Source organism: Danio rerio, chromosome 14 (assembly GCF_052040795.2).
Source record: "Danio rerio strain M-AB ecotype USA chromosome 14, GRCz13ab, whole genome shotgun sequence".
NCBI lineage: Eukaryota > Metazoa > Chordata > Actinopteri > Cypriniformes > Danionidae > Danio > Danio rerio.
In genome coordinates, this window is record NC_141034.1 from 26,354,211 (window position 1) to 26,375,100 (window position 20,890).

General features: G+C 31.9%; 1 protein-coding gene across 2 annotated transcripts in view; it reads left to right on the forward strand.

Annotated features, from left to right (window-relative positions):
- Nucleotides 1–20,890, forward strand: part of gabrb2a (gamma-aminobutyric acid type A receptor subunit beta2a) — a 101,910-nt gene that overhangs the window by 60,585 nt on the left and 20,435 nt on the right. For both annotated transcript variants that reach the window (XM_087280212.1, NM_001024387.2), the window contains exons 5-6: nt 6,209–6,291; nt 16,784–16,921. In XM_087280212.1, coding sequence (XP_087136338.1) covers nt 6,209–6,291; nt 16,784–16,921 — 221 coding nt within the window. The remainder of the gene's footprint in view (nt 1–6,208; nt 6,292–16,783; nt 16,922–20,890) is intronic.

The following is a 20,890-nucleotide window of genomic DNA, read 5'->3' on the forward strand; positions in this document are numbered from 1 at the left end:
CCTTATGCAACAATTATTTGGGGTGGGGATTTTAATACTGTTATGGATGAAGAAGTTGATCGTTGGCCCCCCCAAAAAAATAAAAAAACCTCTGTATTAAAAAGTGTATGTGCGAGAATGGATTTGTTAGATATCTGGAGATATACTTACCCAGATCAAAGAATGTATACTTGGACTAATAATGACCTGACAAAACAGTCACGTATTGATTTCTGGTTAATCTCTGCAATAAATAAAGATGATGTTGAATTAGTGAAAATTGATACTTCAGTATTAACAGATCATAAGGCTATAATGATTAAGATGAACAAAGATGGAAAAAGAACGACCATTTCTAAAACAAACTATTGGAAATTAAATAAAACCTTGTTAGAAAATGAATGCTTTAAAAAGCAGTCCATTGATATTATACAAAAATATTGGAAAAAAGCAAGTATTGTTAAAAAATTTGGTCACAATTGGGAATTAATGAAATTTGAAATAAGAAATATAGCCATAAATATAGGGAAAAATATTGCTAAAGTTAAAAAAGCAAAAGAAAACAATTTAATAGAAGAAATTTTGAAATTAACAAGTAAAAAAAAATCTAACAAATGAAGAAATCAAACAACTAACTTCTTTACAGCTACAGTTAGATACAATTTATTTAGACAAAGCCAAAGGTGCCTTTGTAAGAAGTAGACAAAAGTGGATTGAACAAGGAGAAAAAAATACTAAATATTTTTTTAACTTAGAAAAACGTAATAACGAAATGTCTTCTGTAAGTAAACTCATGATTAATAACAGTATATGTGAAAATAATAAAGAAATTGCTGAGTATGTCACACAATTTTATAAGAATCTATATACTTCAGAACCTTACAATGAAAAAGAAGCTGAACTGTTATTAAGTAAAATATCTGATACAACCAAAATTATACAAGAAGACTTTAAATTACTTTGTGACCAAGAAATTAATTTACAAGAGATAAATAAATGTATTTCGGGATTGAAGGATAATAAATCTCCAGGAAACGATGGATTGACTAGTGAATTTTACAAAATGTTTATAACACAGTTATCTCCTTTTTTAGTTGCAATGTTTAAAGAATCCATTACTTGTGGGGAACTACCAGCAACTCTTAAACAAGGTCTTATAACAATAATCCCTAAACCCAATAAGGATAAACTTTATATTGATAACTGGAGACCGATTACTCTTCTGAATAACGATGCAAAACTTTTTGCTCTTGTTTTTGCAAGAAGATTAAAAAAGGGTCTGGAGGAGATTATTGAAGAAGAGCAATCTGGTTTTTTGACCGGAAGACATATAAGTAATAATATTAGGTTAATTTTAGATATGATTGATTATAATTATTATATACCAAATGACTCTTTTATTTTATTTATAGACTTTTATAAAGCATTTGATACTGTAAGTCATGAGTTTCTGTTTAGATGCATTAAACATTTTGGTTTTGGTGAATACTTTGAAAAAGCTGTTAGAACTATTTACAATGGATGCAATAGCTCAGTTAAATTATCTGCAGGTACAAGTGGTAGATTTGAGATTAATCGAGGTATACAACAGGGTAGCCCTTTATCTCCATTTTTGTTTTTATTAGTCACACAAATTATGGCCCTATATATTAAAAAAGCAGATTTTGAAGGTATACATGTATTTGGAAAGGAATTTAAATTATCCCAACTAGCAGATGATACTACTATTTTTCTTTAAAATAGTTTAGAAATATTAAAAGCAGTTAACTGTGTAAAAGAATTTTCCTTAGTTTCAGGTCTTAAAATGAATATTAATAAATCTGTGTTATTTCCAATTAAATCATGCAATTTGACAGAATTACATAGTATCCCTATTAAAGATACAGTTAAATATTTAGGGGTTGTCATTCATAAAGAAGAAAATGAACGCAATAAGCTTAATTTTCAACCCATAATAAATAAAACTAAGACTAGATTTAATATATGGCTTCAAAGAGATTTATCCCTGAATGGTAGGGCTTTACTGTCCAAAGCAGAAGGTATATCAAGATCTGTCTATGTGTCTTTAGCTCTAGAGATGCCATCAAATGTATATAAAGAATTAGACAAAGTACTATTTAATTTTTTATGGAGAAATAGACATCACTATTTAAGAAAGGAAATTATGTGTAAACAAAAATGCAATGGTGGGTTATCTGTATTAAGTTTTGAAACTTTAAACAATACATTCAAAATTAATTGGTTAATTAAATTCATGAAAGAAAAGGACAGTATGTGGTATACTTTTCCAAAACATATATTTGACATGATTGGGGGTATAGAATTTCTGTTGAGTTGTGATTTTAAAATTGACAAACTTCCAGTGAAATTAGCTAAATTTCACAAACAAGCTTTATTAGCGTGGATGCTGGTATTTAAACACAATTTTTCTCCAAACAAATATATTATATGGAATAATAGATGTATCCAATATAAAAATAAATCTCTCTTCTTCCAAAAATGGTATGAAAATGATATTGTATTAGTTAGACAACTTCTTAATTTAAACGGTAATTTGTTATCTTACAGTGAATTTTTAGATAAATTTGGTTTTCCAGTTACTCCAAAAGAGTATGCTATTGTATTTGATGCCATATCTCAACAGCTTCTTCATTTTATAAGAGCGTATGGAAATAGATCTTTTGAAGGAAAATATGTTAAAGAAAACCTTTTTTTAGGAGATATTGATATTATTAAACAAAGTTATACTAATAAATATATTAGAAATCTTATAACAGGTGATACAGTTGTATATAATAATTTAAAATGGACCAATGTATTCATAAATATAAATTGGAAAAAAGCTTGGCGTTCTTGTGAAATATATTGTATAAATAACAAAGTAAAAGAAGTTACATTTAAAATTTTACATAGTATATATCCAGTTAAAGAGGTTTTGGAGAGATTTAATTTGGATATCGATTATTTCTGTGATTTTTGTTGTATGGAAAAGGAATCTATTGTCCACATGTTTTGTGATTGTATATATACAAGGATTTTCTGGGTGGATGTGGAAAATTTTCTAAGAAGGAAAACAAATATTGTGTTTAAGTTAAAAAAATTTGATATTTGCATTTATTATTTTAATACATGTAAAAAAATTACCTTTCTGGTACAACTTTTTATTATTTTGGGAAAGTTTCATATACATAAAAAAAAATGGACTGGATCAAAGCCAAATTTTGTTCACTTTCTTCAAGAGACTAAGGACTACTGCACAAGTTTGGAAAACATTGTTAATAACAAAGCAAAGAAGACTTGTAATATTTTTAAGGAATATAAGATTTTTATTTACTGAATGTTTTTTATTTATTTTTTTATTTTATATATATCAATATACACTCTGGCATGTATTTTGTTCTGTATAGTATTGTATAGTTATGTACTTGTTAATAAAAAAAAATAAATAAATAAAATAAATAAATAAAAAAAAAAAAAAAAAAAAAAAAAAAAAAAACACTGCTCCTGGTGCATTTACTGCACTTTTCTTATGAAGTGTCCACGAGGAGGAGAAGATTTTTGTATATACAGTATTTACTAAGTCCAATTCTAAACCAGGGGTCCGTTCTTCGTACGTGGATTACTCAGTTAGCTGGATTTGGATATTGACGATTTGACACGATCCAGGATCGTTTCGTTCTTCAAAGCTGATTCGAGAGTTGTTGTCATGGCAACAGATCTGCTAGGTCAAACCTGATCGGGAGCAGGTTCAAATCATATAAACAGGATTAGATCGGCTCAGTTCAAGCAAAGATAATACAGAAAGTATGTTCTGAATTCTGATATTTTCTTACAGTAAAAATTATATACACTTGGGAAAATAGTAGTTTTTAACTATATATTTAAAGTTATAGTCATTAATAAAATAAATAAAGTTATACATATTAATAAAACTTATGCAATCTGCACCCTCAAAATGAAAGTACAAAGACTGCCACCTGGTGGTGCAAAGAGAAAACTTATTGATATGAACTTTTTAGATCGCTTTAGTACAAATTGTGTATAATAGAAATGCACAATATGTGACTTTTTTTAAAAGCAATAATACATTTATGCAGTCACAAACATGTTTTGACAGTTAATATGCCAGTGATTTGATGCTTCACAAAAGTTGCAGACGCCTTTACCAATATCAAAATGCTTTTGGAAACAACCAGTTATTCTTTACACCGATTAAAAAACTGTACTATAATAAAGAAAATCTTTTCTAAATGTAGAACTAAATACATTGATTTGCATTGAAATACATGATGAATACTCTTGTCTTGACAAATGAAAGTGTAAAGCCTGCAGCTCACAACAAATGTGGAAGGTTATTGCGTGTCATATTTAACAAACCGTTTACTGCTAATTTGATGTAATTTTGCTCACATGGATAATTGAATATTAATCAGATGATGTCATTACGCTGCTGTGCCGTCAGCCAATCGCGTGTGCCAAAAGCCATTGCTGATCATGATTTCGAGGATGGATAGATCTGTCCTTAACAACAAACGCAGCGATCTCAGATCAGTTCATCCAGACATTCTAATCTGATTCGCGAACTTGTTTGAAGAACCAAATAAGCGAGAGATCAGTTATCAAGATTAAAAGATCCAGGATCTGCCAAATCATCTTAGATCATTTAAGCGAGGTACGAAGAACGGACCCCAGGGGTATCAAAACTTGATCCTGAAGGGCTTGGAGTTTAGCAACAACTTGCTTCAACACACCTGCCAGGAAGTTTCTAGTATATTCTAGTAAGAGCTTGATTAGCTGCTTCAGGTGTGTTTGATTAGGACAACAGCCCTCCAGAACACAGTTTGGACACCCCCGCTCTAAACCTACACTGTAAAAATTGCTGTAAATTGACAGTATTCCTGGCAACCAAAGTTGCTGTAAATGAACAACATTTGCAGCACTGTTGTAATTGTTAATTTACAGTGTACTTGTAAATTTTACAGTATTACAAAATAATCTTGCATCTATACATACACAACAAAATGCATTTTTTTGTTTTATAAATATTGCTGGTCATTTAGTGATTCTTGTATGGTATTGCGATAAGAACTTCCTTATAGATGGATTGTGTCATGGATGGATGGATTTTCATGTAAAGATTCTTACTGCTTTACATATTTATGCTTTTAGATGAATCATATTAACTTACATGAATCAAACTGACTAAAATAATAAGTTTGTTAACTTTGTATAACTTAAAAAATGTGGAAAAACTAAAATAAGAGATAAAATAAGATGATTAAAAAATAGGTTGAAGCAACAAAAATATTTGTTGTCTTGACTTTTGTAATTTTTAGTGTGGTTAGTTTGTTTTTTTAAGTTTTTTCAACAGCTCAAGGGTGTTTTCATATGTATATTATAGATTTGTCAGTGACCCTTTTATTTTAAGTCACATTTTATGCTATTAATAAACCATTAAAGGTGCTGTATGTAAGTTGTTGATTCTTCTAAATCATAGAAATACCATAATATGCTTGCGGGTATACAGGAACAGGCTTAGTGAACATTTGTTTATCTGAAGAACAATGCTAAAGTTAGTTATTCTCCTTATGACAAATATTGAAAATATTACTTTTATCATGTGTAGTTTGGACATGATGTAGGCTCGATAGTCAGGCATGCTCGCTCCTGTTGGTGTCGTCAATCTGGCAACCTGCACTTGCATGTAGTCATCGGGGGAGGGTCTGGGTGAAAAGTGTTTTAAATTACGAGTGCAATACCTAGTTCAACCACTGGGTGTTAATCTTAACAAAGACTATTAGCTCAAACTGTTAATTTGTTGCTTATTAAAAGTAAGTTAGATGTTGGGTGTAGATTTTGAGTAAGATTAGGGATGTAGAAAAAGATCATATTTTAATAGCATGAATTGTGACTAAGACTAAAGTTTTACCATTTATTTGTACTAAGTATTGATGCAACGTTATTTCTTTCTGCATTACATCTCCTGTGATGTTTTGAATGACAGTAATAGGAAACTTGAACGATTTTCGCTGACCCCTAGAATATGAACAGATCTTCAACCCATTTTTAGGTCATAAAAAAGCATTGTAAAAGCACTTCTGTGGTTTTTCTGTGGTGTGAATGTGTAGATTTGAGCAGGAGCTGTGCTGTAGCGCTGCGGTGTCTCTGTTGTCCTTGAGAAGCATCAGTAAATCCCCACAGTCTCTTGTTGTCTGTGCTCTGCATTCAGGATCACCACCACCGCTGCCTGTATGATGGACCTGAGGCGATACCCGCTGGACGAGCAGAACTGCACACTGGAGATCGAGAGCTGTGAGTGCTGCATCTTCTGGCCTTCTCATCTCTCTGATCCTCTCACTGTGCAACATCAATGCAGCTGTTTCTCACTGCAGGATAACTGCTGCTGCTCTTACGACAGATTATTTTTTTCCGTTTATATACTTATATTTTGTTATGCTGTTTTGTTATGGCGAACTGATAACCGATATAGTTTGCTTTAGTCTCATAGTTTAGTTTAAGAAAGTTTTTAGCAGAATTCAAAAAAATAATTTGCAATAATAAATTATGAATTACATTATGGCAGTTTTTACAATAATAATTTGAGCACTTCTTATAAAAAATTTAAAATAATTTTATCAAAATTGACAATAATTAATGTTAGTGTTTAAATAATTGTAGAATCACAAACACATAAAAACACAAGTTTTTATATACTATTGATGAGATATTTTATGCATTTCTCAAAACTACAGGTTTATAAGTTTTTGGAATTTTGTTCTCTTTGAGTTCACACCTGTGTTATAATTGTTGCTTCTATATTCCTGTATTCTATACTCGATAATCCTATATTCTATATCCCATCCTGTATTTAAAATTCAATTAAAATCAATTAAATTCAAAAACAATAAAATTTATCAATAATAATATGTTTTTGTTACAGTTGTCATTTGTCATAAGTTCAATTAAATTAATGAAAAAAATATTAATAATAAACGTTTATTCTGCTGTGTCTACTCCAGATAAATAAGGCACTAAGCCAAAGAAAAATTAATGAATGAATTAAAAACAAATTTTAATACAATTTTCAAAATTTAAAAACGTAACACACTTCTAAAAACTACATTATATAAATTCATCTTTTGTTTGGTTATTAGTTTCCGTTGGAATTTAAGTTAAATTATGAACGTCCATTCATTCTATTTACCATAATCATGGAAATGATCAAAACATGTAATAAAAAATAATATATTATCATGAAATAGTTTCCATAACTATAATGACTACTACTACTACTACTACTACTACTACTAATAATAATAATAATAATAATAATGGGCAACGCGGTGGCACAGTAGGTAGTGCTGTCACCTCACAGCAAGAATGTAGTTGGTTCGAGCCTTGGCTGGGTCAGTTGGCATTTCTGTGTGGAGTTTGCATGTTCTCGCGTTGGTTTCCTCCTGGTGCTTCGGTTTCCCCCACAAGTCCAAAGACATGCGGTACAGGTGAATTGGGAAAGCTAAATTGTCCGCAGTGTATGAATGTGAATAAGTGTGTATGGATGTTTCCCAGTGATGGGTTGCAGCTAGAAGGGCATCCGCTGCGTAAAAACATATGCTGGATAAGTTGGCGGTTCAATCCGCTGTGGTGACCCCAGATTGATGGAGAGATTAAGCTGAGAGGAAAATGAATGAATGAATAATAATATTAATAATAATTTAAAATAATAATTAATAAAAACACTTTACAATAAGGTTGTTATAGTTAATTTTAGTTAATGAATTTACTAATATGAATAAACAATGAACAATACACTTATTGCAGTATTTATTCCCACTAATTAGTGTTAGTTAATGGAAATTTCACAGTGCATTAACTTGTTAATAAGCATGAATTTGTATTTTAGGAATGCATCAGTAAATGTTGAATTATGATTAAGTATTATTATTCATTATTAGTTTATATTAGTAAATACATTTTCTTTACATTAGCAGGGGCGGCATGGTGGCTAAGTGGTTAGCACTGTCGTCTTACAGCAAGAAGGTTGCTGGTTTGAGTTCCGGCTTGGCCAGTTGGCATTTCTGTGTGGGTTTCCTCCACAGTCCAAAAACATGCCGGATAGGTTAATCGAATAAGCTAAATTGGCTGTAGTGTATGTGTGAATGAGCCCTGCAGGCACAGGACGTCATACTGACATTGTACCCATTGTACCCCAACATCATGGGGACTTTGGATTTTGTTTGGAAATGAAAATCGGGTTGACGTCAAAATCCAATGTAAGGCCAACATCAATGTCTAACGTCCAACCTAAAATAAACCAAATATCAACATCTAATCATGTTACACCTTGACGTTGTGTGGACGTTACCACTGACGTTGGATTGTGGTCACTTTTTTTCACTTTCCAACACAACCTAAAATCATCCTAATATCAATGTAATTTGACGTCGTTTTTAGACGTTAAAATAACCTTGTCCTCAGACATTGGCTAGATATTGAACTTTGGTCACCTGACATCATGACCTACATCTAACCTAATATTAACGTCTTATGTTATTGTGTTCCTGCTGGGAGGGTGTTTGGGTGTTTCCCAGTACTGGGTTGCAGCTGGAAGGGCATCCCCTGTTTAAAATATATGCCCGATAAGTTGGTGGTTCATTCTATTGTGGTGACCCCTGATGACTAAAGGGACTAGGCTGAAGGAAAATTAATAAATGAATTGACATTAACTATTGAAAACTTATTGTGGTGTGTGACCATATAACAACAACAACACTTAATAATAACTACTACTAATAATAATAATAATAACAACAATTAGTAATTAATAATAATTAAAGAAATTAAATAATAATAATAACTACCACATATGGGTTAAAATGCTCTACATAGCTTTAATAGTGCAGACCTCACATTACACATCTGATTAAAAGAAATAGATTTCTATAGTACATCTTTTTTCCCTAACCTGTTTTACACATCCTTCATCTCCTTTCGTGTTCGGCAGAAGGGTAAATAAATAAATGATGAATACGTTTTCACTTTGGGATGAACACTTAAAATAGAAAAGCATGCTAAAGCGTATGTTGAATCGTTAATAAGGTGATCTATAACTCATCCCGCATCAGAACCTTTAAATGCAGATAATCTGTTCTTCATGACAGCGGTGGTAAATTATGCATTTTCAGCCACAACAACAGCTAATCATCCGGCTCTTTATGAAGACGAATGGGCTTTGTGTTGTGTGGTTATTGCTGGTAATTGTGTGTAGTGCAGTTTTTCTTGTGCTGGAGTGAAGGCGCAGGAGGAAGAGGAGGAGGAGGAGGAGGACGGGAGTGTTTGATCATTGAGCTGCCAGAAGCACAGAGACTCTGAGGGTCAGGCTTGCCTTCTGCAGATACTCCTTTTTTTCCCTCTCTTCTTTTACTCATTCACTTGCTTCTCTTTGAGGTGTAGCGCAATACAGGAATTAAGAATCGCTTGCCTTTTATTACATGAATTTTAATCCAATTGGACACCAGCCACGCACGCAGCTTGCTGAGCTGAAGTTTATATTGAAATCAGAGAGATGTCTTTAGTCTAACCATAACCCTTTTAATTAAATATGCAAATTTGTTATATGTATGTGATTTTTTTTTGCATTATTTATCAGTGCAGAAAAAACATTTAATTGAATAAAGTCTTGAATAATTATGATTATGCATACTTTAATAATTTAATTTAAGGTTATATCAAATAAATATATAATATAATATAATATAATATAATACAATACAATACAATACAATACAATACAATATAATATAATATAATGTAATGTAATATAATATATGTGCAATTGAAAAACAAGTATAAAATATAAATAACTTTTAACTGTTGAAAATAAAAAAAATGTTTTCAATTAATATAATTTTGTCTCGCTTTTAATGATTCCAGATGTTTTTGTATGAAATGAACTCTCTTAAGGACATTTTTAAGTGACACCAGGAAAATTGTTTTATTTTTTTTTTATCATGTATTAGTGCGAGAAATCTTGTTTAATTGATGTACTCATCTATTTGTTGATTTTTAATTGTATATTTATTATTGAAATGTTCTTGCCATGAAACTAGCCTTGGTTGCTGACATGGCATTATATAAAAAATACATTACAATTAATATAATTTAAACAATATAATTCATTTTAGCAAAGGTTCCTAAAAGTGTCTTAAATGAAAAATGAAATTGTGCATATTTTGTGCAATTTAAACTAAACATTTTAACACTAGAACTAGTAGTGAGGCAGTTATTTTGACAATTTTGAAAAAAAAAAAGAAATTGTAATTTAATAATCTAAAATAAACCCATAAATCTATAGTACCCAGAATATTCATAAATATCTGTATATTTAATTCTGACGTTGTTACTTTATTAAAATTACAAAACACAAAACAGTATTATCACCTTTGTAGATTTGGCTGCCTACATTCCTTTTTCCTGTGCCTTCGGATATGTATGCTTCGGTTGCTTAGCAACCTTCTGCTGAAAATAACAGCTGTCATAAACATAAAAAAACGATGATAACATAAAACTTAAAGCATTACTTTACTTCGGACATGTATTTCAAACTATCAAAAACAATATTTTCACTTTAAAAATGAGCTCTCTTGATTGCCAGACAAAGTGAGGTATGGACTTTCTAGTAGTCTAACTTGTACACAATTATTGAATATATTACAAAAAAGTTCATGTTTATAGAGTTAAATCTCAATAAAAGCTTGATATAAAATGAGCAATATCACACTCGTAGCAGTGCGATATGGCTGTATGTTGGACTGGTGGGAGGCAACCATATTGCACTGCTGCAAGTGTGATATTGGGTTTATACAAAAGTTTGACTGCATAATCGTGTATATCAAAAAGAAAAGTAAACATGGAGAGTCTTTCCCAGAGATGGGTTGCGGCTTGAAGGGCATCTGCTGCCTAAAAACCTGCTCAGATTAGTAAAGGGACTAAGCCGAAAAGAAAACTAATGAATGAACGAATGAACATGTAGAGTCTCAAAAATCTTTTGTACGAGGAACTACTTTTTTCTGCCATTCATTCACTTCTGCAGCTGACGTCAGAACAGCGGAAACCATTGCTAATTCACATCACGCAGCGTCACTTTAGAGCTAGTATTTGAATGATTCTCTAACGTAATGTCCCATTTTAAGATTACTGTATAAGGTTGAACAGCATGAAATGCCATCAGTCTACAGACATTTGCCATTATTTCTGTCTTGCAATCAGGATATCACAATAAGTAACATAAAAAAGCCAAAGTAAAAACTAACAGATTACTAGATGGTATAAATAAAGCACTACATACAAGAGCAAGAGAGATCGACTTAGAAAGTCACTTACCCATTTTATAATGATTTGATGAGCTGTAGTTTGAAATACAAAAAAAAAAAAGAGTTTTTCTTTCCTAAGGACTTATTATGCAGTCACTGCTGCCATCTACTCAGCATGACAAGATAGCCTTCGACGCACTGAAATCTTAGAAATTATAAATATTTAAAATAGGCACTATCCATATAAATAAACTGCATAGATGCAATCTAAACAACTACATTCTGACCTAAAAAAGCCTCAAAAGTACATTGTTTTCCAACAGCTGTGATTTTAGTGATCTGCTGTCACTCTATGTGGATGGAGGAATACACAAGAGTGAATAGGCTGTAGGAGTGCTGTTATTGCAGAATATCACACAACTATTAGCCAATCAGATTCGAGAACCAGACAGAACTGTTGTATAAATATAAATATGACAATACAAAAGTTCTATTCAGAACAGTCTTATATGAACTATGGCTAATTTACATATAAAAAGTGATATAATCAAAAAGTCATGATAACAAAATTTGGTCACTTTTATTGTACAATTTACACTATTACTCACCATTAATTAAGACTTTTAGCTCAATAGACTACAAATTAGCTACTTAATAATATTTAAGATAGCAGTTGGGTTTGGGTATTGGGTATGTAAATGCGTAGTCATACTTTATAAGTGCTAATATACAGTTACTGTACTATCTGAATTGTTACTTAAACCAAAGTTTTACCCAAAAATGTAATGTTACAGTAACTTATTTTAATAAGTTATTCCAGGGTTCAACGCTAAGGATTTTTTCTACTGGCTGATCGGGCCAGTAATAGAGTTTTTTACTTGCCCTGCCAAAATTTTGACTGGCCCCACTAAAAAAAAAAAAAAAGTTAATAGCTATTTCTCAGCCAAATATTTTAAATAATGTGTCAAAACGTACGTCTGTGAATCGAGAATTTAAATATAAAAAAGTTAATAAATATAAAGTATTTATATTTATATTTAATGAACAAAATTCAAGTGTTTTGCAATCAAAAAGAGCAGGATGGAAATGTGCAGGTATTTTATTGCACTTCTCTATTATTCAGCAAAAGGTGGCTGACTTGCCAAATTAACGGCAATCTTTAAAAAACATCACTTCATTTTTTTCGTCATGTTGTACCCATGTAAATGTCTGCTTCCAAGACGTTAGAAACAGACATTTCCTTTTGGCCACATAATTTGATATTACTGCCTCTTTGCTGTACTGGTTGTTACCAGGTCATGGAAAAAAAAACATGCTAAAAACATTCAATCAGATAAACGGAATTGAAAAGACGTATGATGTTCACGACATCACAGAGGAGGTAACATTTAAAGGCTTAAAAGCACAAACACTTTGATTCTAGGAATGTATTTGCACGCAATTGATTAATAGTGCTAACACTCCCGTTTTTCCTGGGAGTCTCCCGTATTTCAGACCAATCTCCCGCCACCCTCCCATTTTGTTACTTCTGCTATAAATCTTCCATCATTTCACCGGCAAACCCCCCCACCCCGCCCCCCCTTAACTTTTTGATACATTGTATAGCACCCCTGGATTGCCGACAGATGGTATATTGCCGGGATAGTATCTGGTTGCAGCAGCTGCCCGAAACCCGGTGCATAGTACAGTTACTTAGCTGTAACACTTAGACATCCTCACCAGTCCTGCCCCCTGTATTCAGGCTTCGACTTCATTCAAGTCATAGAAAATGTTATTTGTCATTTTATGTCTAATTAATTTATGTAAGTAAAAAAAATTAAGGCATCAACAAATTTATTACAGAATAGAATTCAGTTTTAAATTCCACTAACAAGTCATCTTAAATTACAATTTTAATGGCGTAAACCCTTTGCATGTCTCTCATTTTAAAAAAAACACACAATTTTCTCCCACACATACACAACTGCACATTTTCCCCTTAAATGTCACCTCCTCCATGTGTCCAGAAAGCTGAATCCGGGCACTGCGACACTGTGAAACAGAACAGTTTTTCTGCCGGCATGTGCCATTTTCACGCAGGCTAATGAGACACAAGCTTAAGCCGACTTTTCCCTGATCAACTGGAGTCTTGATGCATTTTTAATGTGCGCGATTGAGAAGCAGATTTTACAGCACAGCAGAGCAGAAGCTGCTTCGTCCTGATCTCCGGTTGGTCTTAAGGTCCAGAGCGTTGCTGAACCCCCTCGAGCACAGCCAAGTGAAGTGATCTGTTGACAGTAATCAGCCAGTCAATTGACAGAATCAGGCGCTCTGGCACTGAGATAATAGATTTAATGGAAAGTGAAACACCAGTCCGCATCCAGTCCAACAGCGCTTTTCTCGCTCTCGTCTAAAAGCCCTTTCAGACAAGCTTCTGCGGTTTTACTCTCCAAACGGCTGAAGCTCTTGTCGTATTTACATCACGTTGCACTTCGGCCCATTAAACCCAATGAAGAAGCCGTATTTGTTATCGTTGTCTTCGAGCTCTGCATTAATGCTTCACAAGGCCTGCAGATTTTTAAAGGGTGTATCCAGTTGCTAAGTCATGCAGAGACAAGTCTCTTGAATATACATTACAACTCTGGTAAAAATGCATTTGCTTTATTTTACTGTAGATCTTTTTTTTACATAATTTTTTTACAATTAAATTGTTATATTTTTCATTTTTTTCTGTTATTTCAATCCAAATTGAGGAAATGGAAACTTTGGGTTAATGTAATGTATTTATTTTATTTATTTATTTATTTATTTTAGATTATTTTCTTTTGAATTATATATTTTTTTATTTTTTTATTTATTTTATTTTAGATTATTTTCTTTTATATTACATTTTTATTTATTTATCTATTTGTTTAATTTTTTTTTTTATTTTTTATGATTTTTAAATTTGCTTAGTTTGTTTTATTTTACATTATTTCCCTTAATATTATATTTTTTATTTATTTATCTATATGTTTTATTATTATTATTATTATTATTATTATTATTATTATTTATTTGTTTTTTAGATAGTTCCTTTATATTATATTTTTATTTGTTTATTTATTTATTGGTTTTATTTTATTTTATATTACTATTTATTTATTTATTTATTTATTTATTTATTTTATTTTACTATTTATGTATTTATTATATTTTATTTCAGAGTTGTTTCAATTCAAATAGAGGATAAATATGGACAAACCCAACATTTCGGTAAAATGTTTTATTAAAGTATTTAACCTAACATATATATATATATATATATATATATATATATATATATATATATATATATATATATATATATATATATATATATATATATATATATATATATATATATATATATATATATATACAAAAAAAAAGAAAATGTATTTATTTATTTGTTTATTTATTTATTTAATACTGTTTGCAATATTTTCTGAATTTTTGACTGATAAAATTCACTTCCAAAAATCCCTCATAAATTGTTATTTCATAATATTGTGTCAAAACAATGATGTAAGAATATAAGACAGATACAATTGTATACGGTTGAGCACATATTTAATATAAATATTGAATAAATAATGCCACATTTTCTTATTTAAACATATTTTTAACCAAACCTTTAGAAAACTTGTAATGCAAAAAAAGCTTGAAATTTTTAGTCATCCATCAACAGGAATAGTAACAACTATTTTTTATCCTATCCAACTGCAGTGTCTTTGCCCTTTCAGACACGACACAAGCTTATGCGGTTTCACTAAATGGCTGAATCTTTTGTCGTATTTACATCACATTGCTCTTCGACCCGTTAAACCCAATGAAGAAACCATATTTGTTAGCATTTTCACCAAGCACTGCGTTAATGCTTCATAAGGCCTGCAGATTTTTTTGTACCTAGTCTGTACCTGGTTGCTAAGTCATGCAGAGAAAACTCCCTTGAATATGAAGAAATCAGAAGCTCAGCGTTAATTATTCAGTGCACTAAATAGGTCACTGGTTCTCATTAGAAGTTGCACGCAGATAAACTGGTACAGAACCTTAGTGAAGATGGAGAACAAGCACAAACACAAATTCCTGCATAAGTATGGATTTGTGTCTGTTTCATAACCGCATGTGCCCTTATGTAATTACATTTAATCATTTCATTTAATAACTGAAATGCTTGTGTTGGAATTTAAACGTCAGTGTTTAGAAAGATGTCGTTGTGGACATTGCGCACTTTTAAGGGTTCTGATGTTTTAATGGAAGGCATTAAAAACGATAAGACTCTTTTTGTTAGATATGAAAGAAACTTACTGTAGTGTGTTAAAAGCATCTGCTTCCTCTGCTTAATAAAATACCTCAGAAGCTAATCTTTTAAAATGTAACTGTTATAGGCATTTATTATCATTATTTTGACAATATATTACATATATATTTAAAAATGATTTCAGTTAAAAATTATTATTCTTTAATTATTGAGTAATTTTATTGTGTGATTTTCTACATAAAATTTTTTACAACTTTTTTTTAATCGTTACATAATTTAGATTATTTCCACACAAACAACCTCATTCCACGTTCGTGCTGATTGCATGCGTGAAGCACATCCTACAACCCTACAAAAATTATTTAAACTTTTTTTAGAAATATGTATTTTTATAAATTAGGTTTATTTTTTGTGTGTGGTTTGCTTTTTTTAAATAATATATTTTTTTATCTATTAATTTTTGTCAATGTAATGCAGACATGCCTTTTTTTAATTTTTCTTAAATCAGTTACTTTTTACTCATGTTTGTATTATTATTATTATTTTTATTATTATTTAATTGTTATTATTATTATTATTATTATTATTATTTGTCGTAGTAGTAGTAGTAGTAAAATTATTACTACTATTAAAAGTATTATTATTATGAAAATCATTATTATTCTTAGTAAAATTATTATTATTATTATTATTATTAAATTATTATTATTATTATTATTATTAGTAGTAGTAGTAGTAGTAGTAGTAGTAGTAGTAGTAGTAGTAAAATTATTACTACTATTAGAAGTATTATTTTTATGAAAATATTGTTATTGTTATTAAAATTATTATTATTATTATTATTATTGTTATTATTATTATTGTTATTAATCGGTAAACTGGTTTAAATAATTAAAATAATTAAATAAATAATTACAGATTTCCAACATTCTTTAAAGTATTTTCTTTTGTGATTGATAAAGATTTAAAACATTTTCATTCAATATTTAGGTGAACTATTTTCCAGTACTGGGTTGTAGCTGGAAGGATATCTGCTGGAATATTTGGCAGTTCATTCTGCTGTTGTGATCCCTGATATATAAGGAACTAAGCGGAAGAAAAATGAATGATTGAATTTGGATGAACTATCTCTTTAAAAGAAAACATGTGACATAGGAACAAAGTGATTTCGAGTGTGTGTATATTTATGTTTTTAGGATTTGTTGTTACACATGTGTCTGTGTTTTCCCAGATGGATACACCACAGATGACATCGAGTTTTATTGGCGAGGGGGAGATGGAGCGGTTTCGGGGGTGGAGAGAATCGAACTGCCCCAGTTCTCCATCGTAGACTATAAACTCATCTCCAAGAACGTGGTCTTCTCCACAGGTTCAGTTTAATCTCTTTCGTGTGTGTCGTACAGTTGGGACCATGAGTCAGATCTGTTCAGAAGTTGTGTTTGATCTGGAGGTGGGCGACACGAGCAGAATATTAGATCATGCTATGAGCAGTTTTATTAAGATAAAAGTACACACTAGAGCTAACTTTGTTGCGAATTTAATGAAGAAGTTTAAGAAAGAAAGGTGTGAATAATTTTATTTAAAAACTGAAGAACACAAACCTGAAGATACGGCATGGTTATTTATTACATGAGCGATAAACTAAAGTAAAATAAATCTCACCCTGATTTCATGGAATTTAGAGCTACTCAAAACATTTTTTACTTAGTATTATTATCTTGATATCCAGTCAGATATGCAAGCATACACTTTATAAATGTTGGATTATTAACACTTTCACACTGAAGTTTTAAATACTTCCACTAACCTCCTGTGTCAGCTTTTTAAAAGTGTTTCCATGGCAACACCTCAGTTTTATCACGACACACTGCAGCACTGATGATTTTAGTAAACAAAAATATATATTTTTCCTTTTCCTGCAAATATTGACAAACGTTCTAATTATACTGAGAAATATCTGACATTTTGATTCCAGTGACATGCAGTTCGTGGCTGGTGCACTGACTGACATATATGACATATATGCACCCCATATATTTGCCAACTACCGATCTCACATCAGCATTCCTTCTATACACATAGCAGGTACATGGGCCTATTTGGCCAAAAAAGAATGTAATGTGTATAGAGATTCAAAATGCCTCCCAAAAAACAACAAGGTGGACGCTACAGACAACTTTAACAAGCAATACAGCACGACGGCAAAACTCGCTCATGCACTCATTCACTCCCACACAGACACAGGATTCACACACTAGTCTCACATTCACTTGTAAATGAAGTTTTGAAATTACTTGAATTACTTTGAAATGATCGAGTTATCTTCTGTCCCGTCCTTTGAAGCAAGACCTTTAGCTCATATTTATTCGAGCCCTGATCAAAAGGTAACGTCCGATTCAGATCGTCTGAAACCGCATGATCGGGCCCGATTTCCGATCACGTGATCGGATCTAGACATCCCTAAGAACATATTTTGTAATTTGAATTGTTTAATCAGTAATAAAATAATTAAACTGCTTAAGTTTAATTGCTTAACCAGCTCTGATTTCTCCACTGCTGCACAGACTAACATGGTGGCACCAAGCGCCAACCTCCCGCTCTCCCTCAGAAAGCCAATACGGAAGTAACTAAAACTGCAATTCATCCGAAATTCCACTAGTCGTGGCCGCTCCTGGCTCCCAAACAGAGCAAATTTCAATTGAGCCCACTGCTAGAATGGCCAACTTTACAGCAGAAAAAACAGCCTGGTACAAAAAAAGATTTTGGTTAATACAGCTAATATTACCCTTCATGACAACTGTGAGGTTGGTACATTTTTTTATAACTCATCCGTTTACTTTATATTAAGTTATATTAAGTTTGCATAATTAAGGGTGTGGCCACTTGAGTGACAGCTAGGTCTCGTTGGTCGCCGTCTTGTCACGTCAATCCTGCAGATTAGCCACTGAACTCGGCATATTCATTGTATTTCTGTGTTGTTTTATGTGGCTTTACACAGTCAACTGCCTTTTGGACTTGTTTCCTACAATTATAAGATGGCATGGCATGCTGAGTGCACTTAACTGTGCTCACAAACCATTCACGTGGCCTCCGTTTCCCATGTGAGTAAAGTTATACTCATATACCTTCTCTATACATGTATTTGGTTTATTTAAGATCCTTTATCATTTATATTTATATTTAGAGCTGTAATGCACTCCAGAATCTGACGAATTGATTAGCTGTAGGCTCTAGAACAGTCATCTGAAGCGTTGTCATACAGTGTTATGCTGGATTTCATCAATAGTCCTGCATTTACTAACACAGACTATATCTGAAGTGTTTGGAAGTAATTCGCGTTTTCCTCCTGTTGAAAAACGTCATTAGAACAATGTTTAGTGGCTCAAAACACTTTATTGATATAGTATACAACTAAGCACATGTGGTCAGAATACAAACGAGTCACAGGTGATAAAGTATTAAGCGTTCTCCCAAAGTAAAGTGTGTCTAAACCAGGTCCAAGCAAATTGTCAGCAGGTGTCTGTAGCTCCACTCACTCTCCGCCTCTTTGCCCTTGTTTGGTATCCTGCCGTGGGTGTGTTGACGCGCGAACAAAATGGCGACGGTTGGCCGTGCCTACTTGTGGCTTCTTTTGCGCTCTTTAGAAACCTATGGGTGACGTCACAGATACTACGTCCATATATTTTACAGTCTATGGGTGGCACCCATCACCCACTTTAGATCAAATAATTTTAAAATTATCCATGTTAGTCTATGCTGCAGTAAAGAGATCAGAGCTGCTGGATTTACAACATGTTTATTTATCAACTTCTATTAAAAACCAAGAAAGTAAGTGGCTGTTGGGAGAAGAACAAAGACTGTTTATGTTAAAATATAATTATTATTGTCATCTCCATAGACATCAGTGTGTATGCCACAAGTCATAAATATATATTTTGTTTATTTAAAGGTCACAGCTGATCGCATGACACATTAGGCATTCTAATTAAGTCAGTATGATCGCACACATCAAAGGCTTAATTTGTGGTATTTAAGATTTTTTTTTACCTCTTAAAATGCCAGTAGCCATTGACATGGGGTTTATGAATCATCAAAGAGCTCAGTTTTAGTTAAAAAAAAAAAAAATCTTTAATGTTGTACCTACAGTTGAAATCAGAATAATAAGTCCCACTTTTATTTATTTTATTTTTTTTCAAATATTTCCCAAAAGATGTTTAACATAGCTTGGTATTTTTAACAGTATGTCTAATAATATTTTTTTCTTCTGGAGAAAGTCTTATTTGTTTTATTTCTGCTAGAATAAAAGCAGTTTAATAAAAAAAAAAACATTTTAAGGACAAAATTATTAGCCCCTTTAAGCTATTTTTTTTTGATAGTCTACAAAACAAACTATTATGATCAGAAATGTGTTGAAGAAATCTTCTCTCCGTTAATCAGAAATAAACAGGAGGGCTAATAATTCATCATGGCTAATAGTTCTGACTTCACCTGTACATATTGGATGGGCTGATGGTGAGTCAGTTAACAGCAAATATTCATTATCAAATGCTCATTTTGTTCATCAACAAAATGAATTTACGGATGTCAGGGTGTGGAAAACAACACCAAAAACACATCTGTGGGCATTCAGAATGCTGATATACTGTGATACAGCCCAGGCCTAGTATGAACCTCCTGCTGTTTATTCACCAAAACCGAAAAGCTGCGCTGCAGACGTTATTGCATGCATATATAGTTACAGTGTCCTTTTGCTAAACCTTGAAGCGATGCAAACGATGAGTGAGCACATGAGTCAGTGCACATAATTTGTGTTTTTCTCCAGTCTTATTATCATCACTGGTCTGCCTTTCAGGAACAGATAAAGTCACACAGTCTGGCTGTCTGACTCTATACACAATCTCAGACACTGCACGCTGCACTTATTATTGCGACCTGCTCTGCCACCAAATATTTATTCGCAGAGGCCTGTGTGTTTGCTGGAGAAAGACAAATGCATTGATTGATCCAATTAAAATTTGCAGCAGTCTGCATGAAAAGCAAGAAATATGCTGATGTTAACAACTGCAAAGATTTAGGGTCGGTTTAATTTAGTTTCTGTAAATGTTATTTTAAAGAATGCATTCAATTGATCAAAAGTGACAGCAGACATTTGTTACTAAAGTGCTGTTCTTCTGATCTTTCTATTCATCATTGAATACTGATATAAAATGTTTACTGTTTTGAAAAATGAGAGTTAAAACAGCCTTAAATCTGCAGGTTATATTCATTTGTGAAGGATCATGTGACACTGGAAACTGATTAAAACAATTTTTTAGCCAAAATACATTTTAAATTTCAC